This window comes from Mustela putorius, unplaced genomic scaffold (genome assembly GCF_011764305.1).
Source record: "Mustela putorius furo isolate JIRA1106 unplaced genomic scaffold, ASM1176430v1.1 tig00003850_pilon_pilon_pilon, whole genome shotgun sequence".
In the NCBI taxonomy this organism is placed as follows: Eukaryota; Metazoa; Chordata; class Mammalia; order Carnivora; family Mustelidae; genus Mustela; species Mustela putorius.
In genome coordinates, this window is record NW_025422002.1 from 5,443,394 (window position 1) to 5,460,314 (window position 16,921).

A 16,921-nucleotide genomic window follows, 5' to 3' on the forward strand; every position below is an offset into this window, starting at 1 on the left:
GAAATCATTTTATGTCCTAGCACGTTGTGTTATATGTAGGGAACTTGCCTTTAGATATTATGAAATGAAGTTTACTGAAAATATACCAAGCATTGTTTAATGTTTTAACTGGAAGAAGTCCTAAAGAATAGCTGCTCCAGTCTCCTTGAACTCCAGGTCAGAACGTGGAAGCCCAGAGAGGTTCAGTGCCTGGGTCAGGTTCACACAGAACCAACGCCTGGTTGCGCTTATGGACCCATGACCCTGTGTAGCACCCTTGGGTTTTCTGTTCTCTTTTAGGAATGGATAGTCTTTCTATCCACTCTTTAGTGAATCCTGAGGCTGCAGAGCATCCTCTGTTTTCTTAAAAGGCTTCATGAAATGTTCAAGGAAAAAAAAGATAATTTTAATTTAGTTATTATTTTGGAAATTAATTTTAAAACAAGCATGACAGTAGTTTAGGGAAGCAGCAGAGTGAGTATACAATCATAAAACATATCAGAAATCACTGATGTCTGAGTGATTAAGAAATAGCCATACACTACTTATGGGCATTCTAAAAGTATTCACCATACTTCTTCAGTCAAAGGGACCTCAAACAAGAAAATTTTAAAAACAAAACCAAACGCCACCACTTGCAATTCAATCTTCTTGATTTCCTTTAACTTTTGATTGGCAAAGGAGTAGGATAGGGTAGCTCTGTGGGTTCCTGCCATAAACCGGTGCCTCTAATCTTTTTGTCCTAATCCTGTGGGATCCATATAAAAGGATATGTTAGTGGGAAGGTAGCCAGTGCAAATAGTAGAAGGTAACCTGTTTTTCCATTGGTATCTGGCTGCTCTAAAATACGTGGGTCATTGCTTTAGTTCTGCTTTTTCTCCTTGTCCCTTCTGCACTGAGGGAGATAGCAAATACGTTTGTACAGTTTCAGTTCTTTAGCCTAGAGCATACAGAATTTAAAGAACAGAGTCTTGGGTTGTGATATTATTTATATCTTGCAAAGACCTATAACTGATTTCTGTTTTTATTTTCCTTGCCATGTGTCCGTCCTTCCTGCCACTCTGTGTCTCCCCACCCCAACATGAAGCTCAAGACTCTGGAGATCATTTTTTTCCCTGAGGCCAGTGGCGTTGTACTCATGTCTGAAAAGTCTTCTGTCCCTAATTGAGTGAGCAGCCCTCCACGTATGCCCCACTGTCCTTGGAGAATGACTTTAATCTTTGTACTTAAAGAGATCTCCTATATCTTTTCTTCATTTTACCTGTTCAGAAATAGAAAACAAGACAGAAACCGTGAAATTACATAACGACAATCTTCTATGGAGAACATTTTTTTTTCCATCTTGGGGATCAAACCACCAAAGCGGTAGCACTGGGCTGGGTTGAAACACTACCAGATCTCACAGCGTCAGTCCTTCTGTGCTTTCTACACCTGTTCTGGCTCACCAGCCGACAGCCACACTCTGGCCTCAGCAAGGTCATTCACTTGAAGCGTGAACCTTGGCCTCATTCCATAGTCGCAGACTGTACCTTGAACTAGCCAGCCGTACCTGGTGCGTGACTTTGGTCCAGGGAGATGTGGGTAGGGTCTGCTGGTTACCTCTGACATCAGTCAGTTTCCTGCTCCAAGCATGTGCCCTGGTGGAGGACAGATTCATGGAGCTGTCTTTCACAGGCTTTGGGGCTCTGGGAAGGGGAGTGCCCCTGAGAGCCCTGTTACCATTACCCACCCCACTCCCTCTCCCTACCCCCATTGGGTATGCACTGTGATGGCTTTTTCTGTCTCGGTGGACAAACAAAGCACAGGTGTGCACTGGTTCTTTCTTTGGTGTCTTTTTTTTTTTTTTTTTTTAAGATCTATTTCCTTCTTGGTCACTAGTAGTCTTCTATTTCTTTCCCTATTATTCCTAAATATGTTTCCCTATCTCAGGCCAGTTGGTTTCTTCCATCATGACCACATTGAATGCAGTTTAAAAGAGAAAGTATCTCCTTACCTCTGTTGCTCAAGACCCAGTATAGCCATGTCACCTCATCTTTGATCTTGCCTTCTGTGTCTTGTCCTTGATGTTGGTCTCTGGATTTCTTTGTGGCCCCCAAGATTCAAGTGCCATAACTAACATGCTTTGTTTTACTCCCAACTAGCTCCCACAAGCTCCAGATTTGGAGAACTCCACAGAGGTGTGTGTCGCTCACCTATATTTGCAGTGACAGCAAATATGGGTGATTCTCAGTTGTCTCGGTTGAGTGTCTGAGCTGTTGTGGTGAAATTTCTGTCATGGTGGTAGGTGCAGGGGGAAGTCTTCTAGCCAGGCTGGGAACTGATGGTTTCCGTAATTGAGGAGGCTCTCAATGTAGAAAGTAAGTTCAGAGTTACTGGGGCTAAACCAGAGCATGCCTCCCGTGAGGAGATGGGGTTCTCGAAGTAAAGGCTTTCACACAAAACTGTCTCAGTTGTAAAATACTCATTTGAGCAACTCCAGAATGTCAAGACCTTTCTCTTGTTCTACAGAATAGACTCTGTGTTCTGTGCAGAGGTGATGCAAATTTGAAGTCCTGGATATTAACGCATGGTTTTGGTGAAAGCTACTAATAAAGTCATGGTTTCACATTGCATTCTTTCTGTTCTTCCTGTTGCTAACTAAACTCGTTAAATGAAGGACTGGAATTAATTAAGGCTTCTAAAATCATAGAGAAGCTTTTTGGAGAGACCTATTTCTAAGTATCAAAATTTACTTTCAGAAGCTCTACTAAAATCACGGGAGGGTAAAAGCATGAATGAAGTGTATCTCATCTGAGAAAAGTCTAATGAAGATCTTAAAAATAAAACAAACATTATCAAATTGCCGAGTTGCATTGCGGCTGCTTTACGATGATCAGTCTCTAATATGCTGATCAGAGCTCCTCACTGTTCACAGCTTTGATTAGAATGCTGTGAACCAGTGGGTTGGGGAGAGCTGAGGGGCCATATATGTGTGTCTGCTCAGAAGTGTCAATGCATTGATGTTCTGATGCATGTGCTGTGCAGTTATGCATGTATGAACCGTGAGGACTTGCCCTGTTGGTGTCTTGCCTTATAACCCCTTCTGGGGTCCTGTAAAAATACATAATATAGCATACGGCCAAAAAGTCGGAAACCTGCTCATTTACATAGTGCATTAGGGTTGGGGACAGGACAGCTGTTAAGCAGTATTCAAAGTAATTGAGCATTCGTAGGTGCCTGGGGAAACATTTTAAAAGGCCTCCAATCCTTTTGTGTAACTCTTAGCTCAGTATGAGCTCTTGGTGTATTTCATTTGTGACTGATGCTGAAGATGGTGTGTCTGCCTCGTGTTGTACTTAAAATGGAATTTCTGCGTGCTTAGCAGGAGCTTGAGCCGAGCCCCCCCCTGAGGCAACTGGAAGACCATAAAAGGGTACGTAGTCTTGGACTCTGGGAGCTAATGACCATAATGCCTCCCTCAGCCATGCACTGTAATACAAAGACAGCTTATGTTGGTGTTGATCGTGTTAAAGCATTAATTGGCTCAGGACCAATCACAGCCATTTGTATCAGTGAGGCTAACTGGTGAGTCCACCTATTATCTACCTACTTGGGCCACAGACCCTGCCAGTGTCCAAATGATGACCAGTAAGCTTTTCATGACCTCTCTTCTTTTTCTGTAGTGGCTCTCTAATTAGGTGAAGTCTTAAAAAAAATTTTTTTTTCTGTAAGTCATTGATTATCATTACAATTAATTTATAATAAGCAAAAGAAATTTTATAAAAAGTTCATAATTGTATTACTTGCTATAAAAGCAGCTAATGGTATAACATTTCCTCTGCCCACTTTTTTTACGCAGGTGTGCATCATGTGCCAATGAACATTTTCTTTGTCCTTGGGATATTCTAAGTTTACGACTTCCGTACCTTGCTGTTGTCATTTAATATTGTCTGTGATGCTTTTCTTTGAAAGTCTGAAAGTTAATAGCTCTCTGAAGTTCCACAAATGAACAAGTGGTTTGTAATATTTTCCTCTGATGAGGAAATGAAGAAACGTGTACATCTCTGGGTAGATTTCTAGAAGGGGCATTCTTAGGCCAAAGCATAGATACTTTCTTTAGGTGCTCATTATGCATTGCTAAACCATTTTTTACAAGGCTTATCTACATCATTAGCATGCTGACCAATTCATGTTACTCATTTTTGGAAGATAAACCAGATATCCTGGATTTCTGAGTACTTATCATATGCCAGTGACCGTGCTAAGACTTTTACATATGTTAACTCATCAATTTAATTTTTGTTAATGCTGGACGTTGACTCAGTGACACAGTCTTCATCCCCATTTCACATTAGGAAACTAAGACACAGGAAGATGGGGTATAACAAAGAATGCCTTGGAATTGTGGTCATCAGTGTCCTGGAGGATTTATGCCTGAGGTAAATGGGGTGGCCCATGCACCTTTGTTCTGCTCATAGGTCCCAGCCCCTGCCCAGTCCCACTACATCCCAAATTCTTTGCATTCTTTTGTGATTGTAATTTCTCAGGCTATGACCAAAGAGGAGTCCCGGTGGAGCTGGCATTTAGCCTTTCCCTTCCAGCATCCTGGATCTCTGGCAGTTAGTCAACCAAGAGCCCCTGTGCATTCCTGTGTTTTCCATACGTGCCTGTCCTTTAACAATTACCATGGGCCTTAAAAGTAGCTGGTAAAGACCCAGAGCCATCCCTCATGCCCCAAGTTCTCAGGAGTCAGAGTATTGAATGCTATCTAAGGATGTAAGCTTTGGAATTAGAAAGAGGTTCAAGCCTTCCTGTGCCAAGTCCTAGCTGTGTGATTTAAAGCGAGTGATTGACCCACCCTGTTCCTCATTTTCTTCTGCTGTAAAATGGGGATACTAATGGTCTCCGCACCTTAGGACTGCCCTACTGAGCTGTGCGTGTGAAGCACTTAGCACGGTGGCTGGATTATGATAAGGAATATTAACTATTGTATTGTTACCTTGCAGACTGACACGCTTCAATTGATTTGGTAGATAATAGTAGCAAAAGGAAGGTATTTTTAAACTGAGGCGCGACCTTAGTGCTGACTAAGGTGTGAAAGGCTCACCACTCATGTGAGAGGCTGATCTTTCCTGCAGCACATGGTTTTCAAGTGGCTGGAACCTAGGAAGACAAAAAGGTCACTTTTTCTCTCCTGTTTGTATGTGGCAATATTAACTCCTTAGTGCCTTGTTTGGCACTTCGCTCTGTCCCTATCATTAGCCACTTTGTTGAACTGATAGAAATGAAACTTGTTTGAACCAAACTTCAAGGTAGAAGCCTGATTTCATTACTCCCTGTCACTGAGCCACCATTTCACTGTTCTAAGATGACACTTACTACAAAAGAAACTCTTGGCCTTTGCCTTTTTTCTCAGTCTTAGATTATAATGTGTGTGTGGGATTTCTTACCAGAGAAAAACATCTGATATCTGTTTGCATACTAGAGGTGTAAACTTCTGGAAAAAAATTATTATTATTATTTTTTAAAGGGTTGCCTGGCCAAATGTTAAAATTGCAGAAATGACATTATTTGCAGAGTCTTTTTTTTTTCTTTTCTTCAATCAGGTTTCTGATCTTAGTACAGTGGGAGAAGTTTTGTGCTCTTGAGTAATTTATATCATGATGATTAGGAAGGCTTTTGTCTGCAGATTTTAATTTTTCCTAAATTAAACCACTGGCTCAAAAAACAGAATTTTTCTCAAACCTAAGTTTTTACACTAGGGATTTGCATAACTTTTTATAATGTTGTCCATTTTCTTTTTCCCTTTTTACCTAAAAGTATCAGTCTTTATTCTTTCAGAAAAGGAATAAATCTCAACTTGTTTTAAAAAAAAAAATAAAAAAGGCAAGTCCCACATGCTCTATGCTTTTTCCCCCTTGCAGCTTAAACTTTTTTGTGTGTGTGGAGAGAAGGTGAGGTGAATATGTGCCAAAAGTCTTATAATTAAGAAGGAAAAAAAAAGTTTGTAGGGTAGAATGTATGTGTGTGTGTTTTTCCATAATTAGCACATTTCATGATATTCTCTTATGGGGGAAAATGTACCATTTGATGCATCAGTTGCTATGGTAACCGCTAGGGTTTTTCTGTGGAAGGAGAGACAAAATGGTAATGTGAGATCCCTTTGTAACTTCAGTTGGCATCCAGGCTGCATAAATGTGAAGTTCCTGTTCCTGGAGTCCACGTGTTCCCAGATGGCATGTGTTCCTTTCTTTACCTCCCGCTCGCTTGATTGCAAACTGACCATTGCCCTCAAGCTCAAGAGTGGAAAATCTGAGTTGCTCCTGCCTGAACTGGAATTGACTGTAAAGTCGATAGCTGACACTTCCTTTGCGACGTGTGTTTGTTGGTTGGTTGGTCATGGTCACCCTGCCTTTGATTTGACCGTTCATTCCTACCATCTTCCATTTGCTAGCCAGGATGGTGACATTGGTTGTCTTTAGTGGTTGCAGCTCGTAGGTCTCAGCCCAGCCATCTACCTCTCAGACAAGGTTCCTGTGATGCCCAGAGGGACCCAGTTAGAGAATTAGATGGTTTGCTGCCAACCATTTCCTATCATGGGAATTCAAAGACTGTATGTTATTGAAAGAAAATCAAACTGTACATCATTATGGTGAAAAAAAGGAAATCAAATTTAATCTCCAGTTACATTCAGCATGGAGGTAACCTTTTCTTTGCCCCTTTTCTTTCTGGGGTGGCTTCCATGAATGATCCTTTGAAATTTATATTTCTCTCCTTTTATGAAGTCAGCCTTTCAAATCCCCGTGCTCTCAGCGACTGCGTTGGAGAGCATCTGTGTGTTTGTATTGGTGCTGGAGACGTAAACACCAGCAAAACTATATCTTTATACCAAAGTGTGGTTTTCTGAGCCATTAAAGAATATTGTACCAAATGCAATCTATTTAAAAAGTACGTGAAAACCTCATAAATAGCTTCCCTATTGGAAGCACTCTCAGAATTTTGTATTTACAGACAGCCAAGGTGGGTGACAAGTCTCACGAGCTAATAGATGCACCCTCCTTTGCTGAACTACAGTGAGAGACCCATATGTGGGTAGAAAGGAGAGAAGAAAACAGAGATTTTCCTATTTCCTGAACTCCTATTTATCCCCATCCCAACTTGTCCCTGGAGTCTTTGACCAGCAGCCTGAATTAAGAAAGAAGAAGAACTTGGCAGCGTAGCCCTGGGACCTTATGTGATTTTGACACTGAACTAAGGAGTTTTCTACCTTTCTCCTTTGTTCCCTGGTCCCACGTGCCCCTGGCACCCCAGCCTCTCTGCCCCTCTCAGGGCCCTTCCTGCTCTCCCATCTGCTTCCTCCCGTCTTATTTTTCAGACACCCCACTTGAAGTCTCCAGACCTATTCTTGGAGCTTATTCACAAATCACTTTAAATTCTACTGACTCGTGTTCCCATTGCAGGGCTCTTCAGAAGAACTCTTGAGCCTCTATTTTAGACACCCGCTATATCTCAGCACCCTTCTGTCTGCTAGACGTCTCACTCACCTCTCCTGGTGAGGTGTCAGAGGAACTCCATGGCTTACTACTTTGTCCCTGGGGAAGAGTCTGGGGGAGAACCATACAGCCTCTGACTTTCAGAAACTTCCAGACCAGGAGGCGGCCTGGGAATCATTTAGCAGGACTGAATGTAGAATAGAGCTGAGAGTGAATCCTGCTGCTCCGTGCTGTTTCGGGCTGCTTTGCTAATGTCCCCTAGTGTTAGGGAACAAATCGCGGGTTTATTTATTTATTTATTTGGTTGGTTGGAGTTGTGGGAGAGAGTTGCTCTGTCTCCTGTCCAAGGTTCCTTTGATAGTTATATTTTTTAAAACACAGTATTATGGAAATGTTCAAATATATATGAGAAGAACCAGAAGAGTTTGGAGAACCCGAGAATGCACATTCCTAACTCGGCTTCAGCGACTATCGACTCGTGGTCCCTCTCATCTCATCTGTATCCGTACCTACTGGCCTCCCTTATTATTTCAAAGCAAATGTCAAACTCATTTCGTTCATGGTGCTTATTTTTTGATTGGCATGTCTGATATCTGCCCCTACTTTATTTCCTGTAGCATTATTTTTTCTTCACCACTCGACCCATTGACTATTTCTATAAGAAAGGCTTACTTTCAGCTCATTAAATCATGCAGTATTACTTTTATATTTTATTATTTTCTTACAATACTGGGAATAAGCCCTATGTCTGAGGTAACATTTTCATATTGCTGTGTGAAAGGTGACCTGTAAAATTCTCATTTTGTCTGAGTTTTATTGGCTTAACCCAAAGGGACTTTTTTGTTTTTGTTATTGTTAGTTGCCCTTCAAAATTAATGTTCTGTGTTTATCACTGAGAGAGAGAAACTTCAGATATTTAATATTCTAGATTGCTGCTTTTTTTTTAATGATGTGCTTTCCTGAGAAAATATTGAAGAAGTTAACTTCAGAGTTTCCAAGTGCTTTTATTAATAATTTATTTTTTCACTGAGTGAAACTGAGCCAATTATAACTGAGTACCCCCATGTTATTTTAGTATTAGTAGCTCAGTTATGCATTAAATTCAGAACCTGATTTCATTATCCTGTTTGAATTAAGGGTGAGGCGCTCAGGCAAATTTTGGTCAACCGTTACTATGGAAACATCAGACCTTCAGGAAGAAGAGAAAGCCTCACCAGCTTTGGCAATGGCCCGCTGTCACCAGGAGGACCCAGCAAGCCTGGGGGAGGAGGTAGGCTGTGTGGTGTGCTAATTAGCTGCACGTGTGAATTGAGTGTGCCACATGAGAGCTGTATGTTTCTCCTTAACAGGTTGAAACTAACAGATGAATTTGGGTGGCAAGTGTGTTTTCTAGCAACTTGTTTTGTCTTTGGTCTACCATCAAAGTGATATCTAAAAATATTTCCCTGCAGTTAGATATTGGCTAAGTCTTTTTGCCCCCCTTTCTAGTACAGCAACCCTCTGGATGATTTTTGAGCGACTCAAGGAACTTGATTTTACTGCCCATTTTCTTGTGCTCATGAGGATTCATTCTTCCCATTAAATAACAATGGTGTTAGCGGGGAGGATGGTGAAAGCTCCTCACTTTTTTTTTTTATAATAATAAAAGGTATATAATAATAATTATACACCTACCGAGTGCCAAGGGCTCTCCCAAGCATCTGGCCTTCTTGTTTGCTGCTCCAAGTACCCCATTTTATAGCAGGCACTCTTGTTAGCCCTTTTTAAGAGAAAGAAAATGGAACCTTGTTAGTGACTGTTCTATAATTTGAACCTCAGTATGTCTAATTCTAATGCCTATGCTGTGTTCCTCCCAAAATCTTAAGGGAGTTTATCTAAAAAAAAAAGGAAAGAAAGAAAGAAAAGTCCCAATAGAATTGCTTTAAAAAAATCCTCAAAGAGGTTGCAAGACATTGTAAACACAGTTACAGGCAAAAGTTGGAAGAACGCTGAACTCTACTGTGGGTGTTGGTTTTGGTTTTAAGCCGGTGGGGGGGTGGAGGCAGGAGTTCAACGCTCGCTGGAAGCACAGATGTGAGCTGACTGATTCCTTGTCTATAATGATGACTGTTACGCATGTAGGTTTGGGGGGCATGCTGTAGGTAGAACCAGAATACTCGGTGATTAATGCAGTTATACTAGCCGTTTCTGGGAAGGGATTTGAGTTTTTCACCAAACGAAAACTTGGAGCACACCTCACTTCATGGGGCTGTACAGCTATGGTGAAGATAGGTCTCGGAGTACCCCAGGAACAGGACCTTAGCATTTCATCTGCAAGTTGAATTCTCAAGAGATTTCTCAAGAAGTTCCTCGCATAATATCTCAAAACTATTTCTCTTTACTTTCTGTAGTGGGGTCATTCCACAAAGTATGTGGAGCCCTGGGGAGGCCTTATGAGAGTGTTTTAGAAATGCATCAGAGACTATTTCTGCTTTAAAAAGCTATAAGAGGCAAGAGACACAACCCAATTTCTACTCTGCTCTATGGATATAATGGATCTAGGTAGTCAAGACAAGCAGTACAAAGGAGGTGGCGTTTGAATTGAGGTCTGTGGAGAAGGACTGGCAGATGATTTTCTTCTCTCTGAAATCGATTGGTCCATGTCCCCGTGTAAATTAATGTTTCAGTTGTTGCCAATAGTAATGCAAGGCAAGTTCTTATGTAGGCACTTTCTAAGCACAGTTGGAATCCATTCCACTAAACGACATAGGCCCTGTCTGCTTAGCTTTATTCATGTCATCTCAAGCTCAGTGGGGTTGGGAATATCATCTGTTTTCACTCTCCAGCCCCAGTTCTTGGCTCCGTGCCAAGCACTGAGTAAGTATTTATTGAATGAATGAATGAACAGATAAATTATATGAAAGGTTGATTTTGGGGCAAGAGTGGGTTTCTTAGAAACAGGGCTAAAGTGATTGTTATAGGCTATATTTTTTTAGGAGTGTTATAAGACATGTATAAGTTGGGTTTGTTTCTTGAACTCAAAAGTTTTTTTTAATAATTCTTCACCAAGTCATTGTATTTTAATGTCAGGGAGAGTCTTGGCTGAATGGCTGTGGGTCTTTTGCTGGAAATACATCATTCCTCATCTTACCTTCCTGCATTGAAATACCATCTCTCTTACAAGCTGGATGTCCTCCTCAAAGACAAGTGACTTCATCTCTGTGCTAATAATTAGTATCTTCCTTGTGGGGTCCTTAAGAAGGACCTTCTAATACTAATTAGAAGGAGCTAATACTGTTAAACCGTTCAGTGCATTAAATGTTGGTACATAGTAAGTATGCAATACATGCTCTGATTGTGGTTAATAGGAGCAATGTTCCATCCTTCTAGGGGGAGGCTCTGGGTCCAGTTCCACGAGCAGGGGTGAGATGAGCCTGGCTGAGGTTCAGTGCCACCTCGACAAGGAGGGTGCCTCCAATCTGGTCATCGATCTCATCATGAACGCATCCAGTGACCGAGTGTTTCATGAAAGCATTCTCTTGGCCATCGCCCTCCTGGAAGGAGGCAACACCACCATACAGGTAAGAAGGCAGCTTGCTGCTGTGTGACATCCCTACTGAGAGGGAAGAGAATCTGTTCTGAGAGCCAGGCACCTGTGTGGTACCAAGGCTCTTCTATGATGGATGGGTCATTCCTAGAGCACAAAATTATGTGCTTATGAGAAGCAAATTCTACCGGTATCTTCCTCGGTCATTCAGTCATAATTCAGAATTGGTTTCAAGACCTGAGTTACATTTGAAAGCTGATAAACTGCTGAGGATGTGCAAAAAAAATTCGATCCAAGATCTGGGGCATGGTGGGAAGTCCATAAATGTTTGTGCAATGAGTGATTGAATGAAGTGTACTTACAGTTTTTATCCCAGATCATAGACAGTCCCCTCAGATGATGACCAAAAAGGAGTCTGGGCTGTGTGTGCTGTTTAGATTTAATTTTTATATCTATAGACACTGCAGTTACTGCTGGCTATCAATTTCTCTACCTTTCAGGGTGAGAAGTTTGGTAAAAAACCACTTGAACTAATAACACCAATTTGAACTAATAGGGAAGAGTCAGGCTGGATTAGTCAAAGATGCGTAGATGATTTTTTTGGTAGCCGGATAGGATATATATTTTAAAACAGTAATAAAAACTTGAAAGAATTCTTGACAGAAGTCCTTCATGAAGCAGTTTTAGTGAATTTAAGAGTATGTTTATAATTTTCATTTCAAAATGCCAATTAAAAGTATTTCTTTAAATATTTTCTCATCCTGTTTTTCATGCAACCTTCCCTCTTTGTCACGTCTTGAATAAGGGTTTACTTAGCTGTCTGTGTGTGCACACCTACATTTCGATAAGCTTGATTGAGATTTAATTAACACATCATAAACTTCATTCACCCTGATGTGTATATTTGACTTGACATTAAATTCTCGGGCCCAAACTTAAATTCAGAAACTGGATGAATGGATAGCGGGCGTTGGTGGTATAGTGGTGAGCATAGCTGCCTTCCAGAATCTGGATGAATGGAGTCATGTATCTTAGTGTAGACGAAGAGGCTAGGTTCCTGTGGGTAGGTTTGCCCTGGGTCAGGTTACATTTCTCAGTGCTACCTCTCCCAGGTGCCCTGCCCCTTACACGAGCTGCACAGCAGCCTGTGAGGGCCCTGCCTTCTCGCACTCCAATCCCAGCTGGCCCTCACACACACTTGTGAAGTTCATTGTTAGGCGCTGCCCTCAGTGGAGACTTGTGCTGGTGGCAGAGTCCACTTTGTGCCCGAGTCATCGCTTTGGCACCAGAGCCGTGACACATTGGGACGGCTATTTGATTTTTTTCACATGAGAGTCTGACCATGAGCACGAATGGATCCTGTGGTCCTTCTCATCATTAAGATGTGGCCCACCCACTACCGTGTCGGAACGGAAGCCATGCTCAGACATTCCATGTCTTTCAGCCACAGGATTTCCAGTGACTAGATCATTTGAACTAAACATTTATTGAGCGCCCTGTAGGTACACAGTGCTTTAGTAGGGACTATAAGGCCCTGGTTTCTAGAAACAGGAGCCAGTTGGTCTCTGAGAATTTTCTCCAGGCATAGCCAAGTACGAAAAATGAAGGCAGTGTGGTGAGTTTTTCATAAATCACGTGTATTCAGTTTGAAGATCTATCTTGCCATTTTATTTCTGGTATTATGTCGTCTCCAGTGTCTTTGCTTTAATGAAAAGATTTTGATAGCAGATGACAATTTTTTTCTTCTCTGTTGACTAAAGAAGTGGGAAACAGTACGTTATTCCTTCCACTTCCCAGTTTTCTTTTAAAGCTTTGGCAATTAGAGAAATCCTAGAATCCTAGAAGCCTGGTCTTCAAGAAATTGAAAAATCCAGCAAGAATATAAGAATGTAAACACATGCACGTAGGAAGCTCTGTCTCAAGGTTAATGGTAATGCCATCCAAAAGGTAACAATGATAATGTGGAACCACCAAGAAAGAAGTAACAGCTTTGTGAGGAGTGGAAGGTTTTTTAATGAGATTGACTTTGAAGCATGGCTCTGGATCTGAAAGGTGGAAACTGGGTACAGATCTGCAGCATGGCAGCTGCATTGTGCTGCTTGGGAGAGAAGAGGAAGCCCAGGAAGTGCAGGAGCGGTAAAGGTGCTGGCAGAACAGGAATGGGGTGCCTCAGACTGAGCAGAGCCGGAGTGGGGCAGTAAATGGGGACTGGCAGCGGGAGAGTTTGTACGCAACAGCAGGGCAGGCTTTCAAAGGGCTGTGGAGCTGCAATTTAGGGCTGTAAATCTGGCAGTGTAGGATAGATGAGTTGAGAAAAGCAAGGTCCAGAAGGAGGCATCCCAGTAATTAAAAGCTAATTAGCAGTAATTTAGGGGAGAGCTAATGAGAACCTAAACTGAAAATAATTCTGTGATAAAGTTGGCCATAATTTGGGAGAGGATGTTTTCTAGGAGGGGCCCAGGGGAACTTTTGGGGGTGCTGGAGGTATTTATGGTTTCATGGGTACCTACCTGTTCCAAACTCAGTGACACATGCAGTAGAAATTGGTGTACTTTATTGAATGTAAGTTATACTTCAGAAGAAAAGAAAAAATGAGGAGAAAAAGAGATACTGAACCTAGGGGTGCAAGAGGGTCAGGTACAGGCTATCATGAGTGCAGACTCTCTAACACTCGCTGCTTGAGGCTAGAGCCTACACCCGTTGATAGTTCAAAAACGTTGGCCAAAATGGCGCCTCAACGGATGTTGGAGATGAGAAGGTCAGAGGTCCCACTTGGCTCTTTGAGACTCTAAAGAGTCTGGATGACGAGACGCATGAAGGCACCATTAATTAAGGAATAATGAAGCACGGAAAGGACTCGCGGGGGCTGAGGGCCGCCGGCACTAAGGCTGGCTGGCAAGATGAAGTCTGAGGTTCTGGCAGGATGCCGTGTTTTTCACAGTGTACCCCTGATGGTGACGGCAAGGCACACAGAAGCTGTTTTTCCTTCAAGTTCTTTATCTTGTAAAGTAATTATGAATATTAGTTTCATGTTTTCACACATTTATTACTCATATGCTCAGGCACCAGATGAAATGCCACGATAGAGTTCCAGTAGTTCAGCCTCATAGGGAATGGAGAAGTTTTTCTCTTAAGGCAGCCAGAGTGCCCTGAGTGGTGAGCCAGGGTGGGAGGGCATAGCACTGAGGGCACATGTGCTCGCTCTTTCTTTCTCCTTGTCTCTGTCTCCCCTACCCCACACCCCTTCGGTGACCTCAGAGGGTGGAGGGGAGAATGTAGGCACTACTTCAATAGAGACCTGTGGTTCCAGGAAAATTCATTCTAGCCCAGAGTTGAATGGTGTGATCTCCCTTGGCCCCAAGCTTCTCTTTCTCTGGAGAAAATGATGGGAACTCAGCTTGTGTATGGAGCCAGTTAAGGACAGGAACCTTGAAGCCCCAGGGGGAGTGATGTAAAATTTCATCCTGCTTTAGAGAAGCTGGTTTGAAGTAGTGCATGACCAGCTGGGAAGTGAGTCTGAGTTGGGTTAAAGCTGCCTTTGTGACTATTAATGATTGCTGAAATGCTGTAATCCATTAAAGGCAGGGTCAGTTCCAGCCGGAACTCTGTGCCCATTATCACTTCCTGGTCAGATTGTCCTGTTATGGTCTTAGGAAGGGAAATTGGTCTCAGGTCAGGTGGGCTCCCATAGAGGATTGTTGCTCAGTGACAGGTGGTAGAAAGGGTGATCACAGAGAAGCATGGAGGGCTACAGGCTTCCAAAACCATGTTGCCTCTCCAGGAAGAGGGCTACAGAAGGACCCTTCTGCTTATGAGTACCTCTTCCTAGGATCTGGGACATGCTTTACACGAAGAAGGACAATGAGACTGATCTTCCAGTCTGGGTCTGTGTGGGATTAAGGAAGTTATTCCTGGGTTTTTGTTCCTGTTCTATCAAGTGTGAGGCACAAGTATGGACCTCTGGGACCCTTGTCGGTATGAATCAGAACTTTCAAGCAGTTACTGGATGTTTTCCCAGGAATTCCTAGGACCTGGTAGCGATGGTTGGCTGGTTCCATTTCTGAAGTTTTCCTTGGCTTGTGAAAATAATTATTGAAACTATGATGATTGGACAAACTCCAGGTGAGACATACGATGGAATATCTCTCAGCAATAAAAAGGAGCAAAGTATTGATAAATGCAGTGGCTTGGATGCAATTCAGAGGCATTATGCTGAGTAGAAGGAGCCAATCTCAAAAGGAGACATACTGTGTGCTTCTGATTATATGACATTCTCAAAAGGACAAGACTAGCGGTGAAGGACAGATCAGTGTTTGCCAGGATTAGGGATGAGGGGACAATTGGACTGTAAAGGCCTAGCACAAGGGAGTTTTTTGTGTGATGACACCATTGTTTGTCCTGCTTTTGGTGGTGGCCACAAGAGTCTGCCCATCTGTGAAAATCTGTGGAACTGTATACCCAAAAAAGTCAGTTTTACTGTATGAACATTTTAAAAATTAACAAAAGTAAAAACTTTTTATAAAAAAAGTTCTTTAAAGTTTTTGAAGTTATTTTTGAAAAGTAAAAACATAATGATGATGACAATGACCAATTAAGTGCTAACTGTGAGCCAGGAACTGTGCTCCAGTGTGTGTCTTGTATCATCTCATTTAATCCCCCCACTCTCTAAAGGAGGCAGGTGCTGTAATTACTGCTTTTTACCAAGGAGGAAACTAAAGTGAAAAATTGCTAAGGAACTTGCCCCAGATCCTATAGTCAGTAGGTAGCCGAGCCAAGAGTGGAACCAGAGCAGCTTGGCTCTATGAACACCTCCTTGCCTGTGATGGCTTCATTCTGTGGGTTGATGGTAACGATCAGAGGAAGAAGAGTAGGTGCTTTATAAAGAAAGATGACTTGCTCCTTCCTACAAGGTCAGTCCTTGTCATCTTCAGAGACAGAGGCCTCGGTGGGCCAAGGATGGGTCCATGGCTGCGGAGCTCAGTAGAGCAGACAGCAGGTCTAGCATCCATTCTCCCTGGGTTCGGACACTTGCTGTTGATGAAGTCCTCCCACTCAGCTGTCTCATTGGAGTGTCCAGTTGTGCTGGGAGCTGTGTGCCAGCCACGCGTGGCCCCCATCGTAGCAGTGAGAAGACTGAAGCTCCTGACTTACTCAGAGCTACGGAACTAGACCAAATAGCATGTGCCTCTTATCTCCTCCTTCTTCTCACCACCTCCCCCCCCCAACTTTAGTTCCATTGCTTAGCAGCACCCTCCGCATGGCATGGCTTGAAGCAGTGGCCTCTCTGGCACCTGTCACAATTCTGGGGGCTTTGGCTCAGCTGGGCAGCTCTCTGCTCCATGTGTTCTTGGCCTGGGCTCGGTTAGGTCATCAGCTGTGGCGGCCACCCGTGTGGCTGTGGCGCTTGGTGTTGGCTCTCAGCTGGGAGCTCAGTGAGGGCTGCCACCCGGATTGTCACGGTTCTCCTCCAGGTGGACTTTCCATGTCATTTGGAATTCTTAGAGCATGGTGGTTGGGTTCTAAGTAGTGTTTGAAGAAGCAGAGAGTGGAGGCTACAAATCCTTTTATGTCCTGGGCTGAGGGGGATTCCTAGAATGTCACTTCTGCCATATTCTTTTGGTCAAAGGCAGTCACAGGTCAGCCCAACTTCAGAGGGAGAGGAGAAAAACCAGCTCTGGTTGAGAGGAGAGCATATGCATAAAAGTAGGGAATGATGGGGGGGGGTGGGCACGTGTGGAGACTGGCTCCGCCCCTCATTATAATTGTGTGAGCATCTACCAGGGCCATTCTGACCCCTGAGATGAGTGTTAAAGTTTCAAAAAGAGGGAGACACTGTTGTCTGTCCTGGGGGAGCTTTGTTTTCCCAGAAAATTCAATCCCATCTTGCAGAAGTAATGCTCATGTTGTTCCTCTTTGGAGCGATCTGTGAATATTCAGCTAGTCC

General features: G+C 42.9%; 1 protein-coding gene across 9 annotated transcripts in view; it reads left to right on the top strand.

Annotated features, from left to right (window-relative positions):
• ITPR1 (inositol 1,4,5-trisphosphate receptor type 1) overlaps positions 1–16,921 on the top strand; it is a 327,143-nt gene that overhangs the window by 210,518 nt on the left and 99,704 nt on the right. For 4 of the 9 annotated variants that reach the window (XM_013054016.2, XM_004738411.3, XM_004738413.3 and 1 more), the window contains 4 exons: positions 2,121–2,156; positions 3,341–3,391; positions 8,589–8,721; positions 10,821–11,011. In XM_013054016.2, the coding sequence (XP_012909470.1) occupies positions 2,121–2,156; positions 3,341–3,391; positions 8,589–8,721; positions 10,821–11,011 (411 nt within the window). The remainder of the gene's footprint in view (positions 1–2,120; positions 2,157–3,340; positions 3,392–8,588; positions 8,722–10,820; positions 11,012–16,921) is intronic. The other 5 variants (XM_004738412.3, XM_013054040.2, XM_004738415.3 and 2 more) reach the window with 3 other exon arrangements.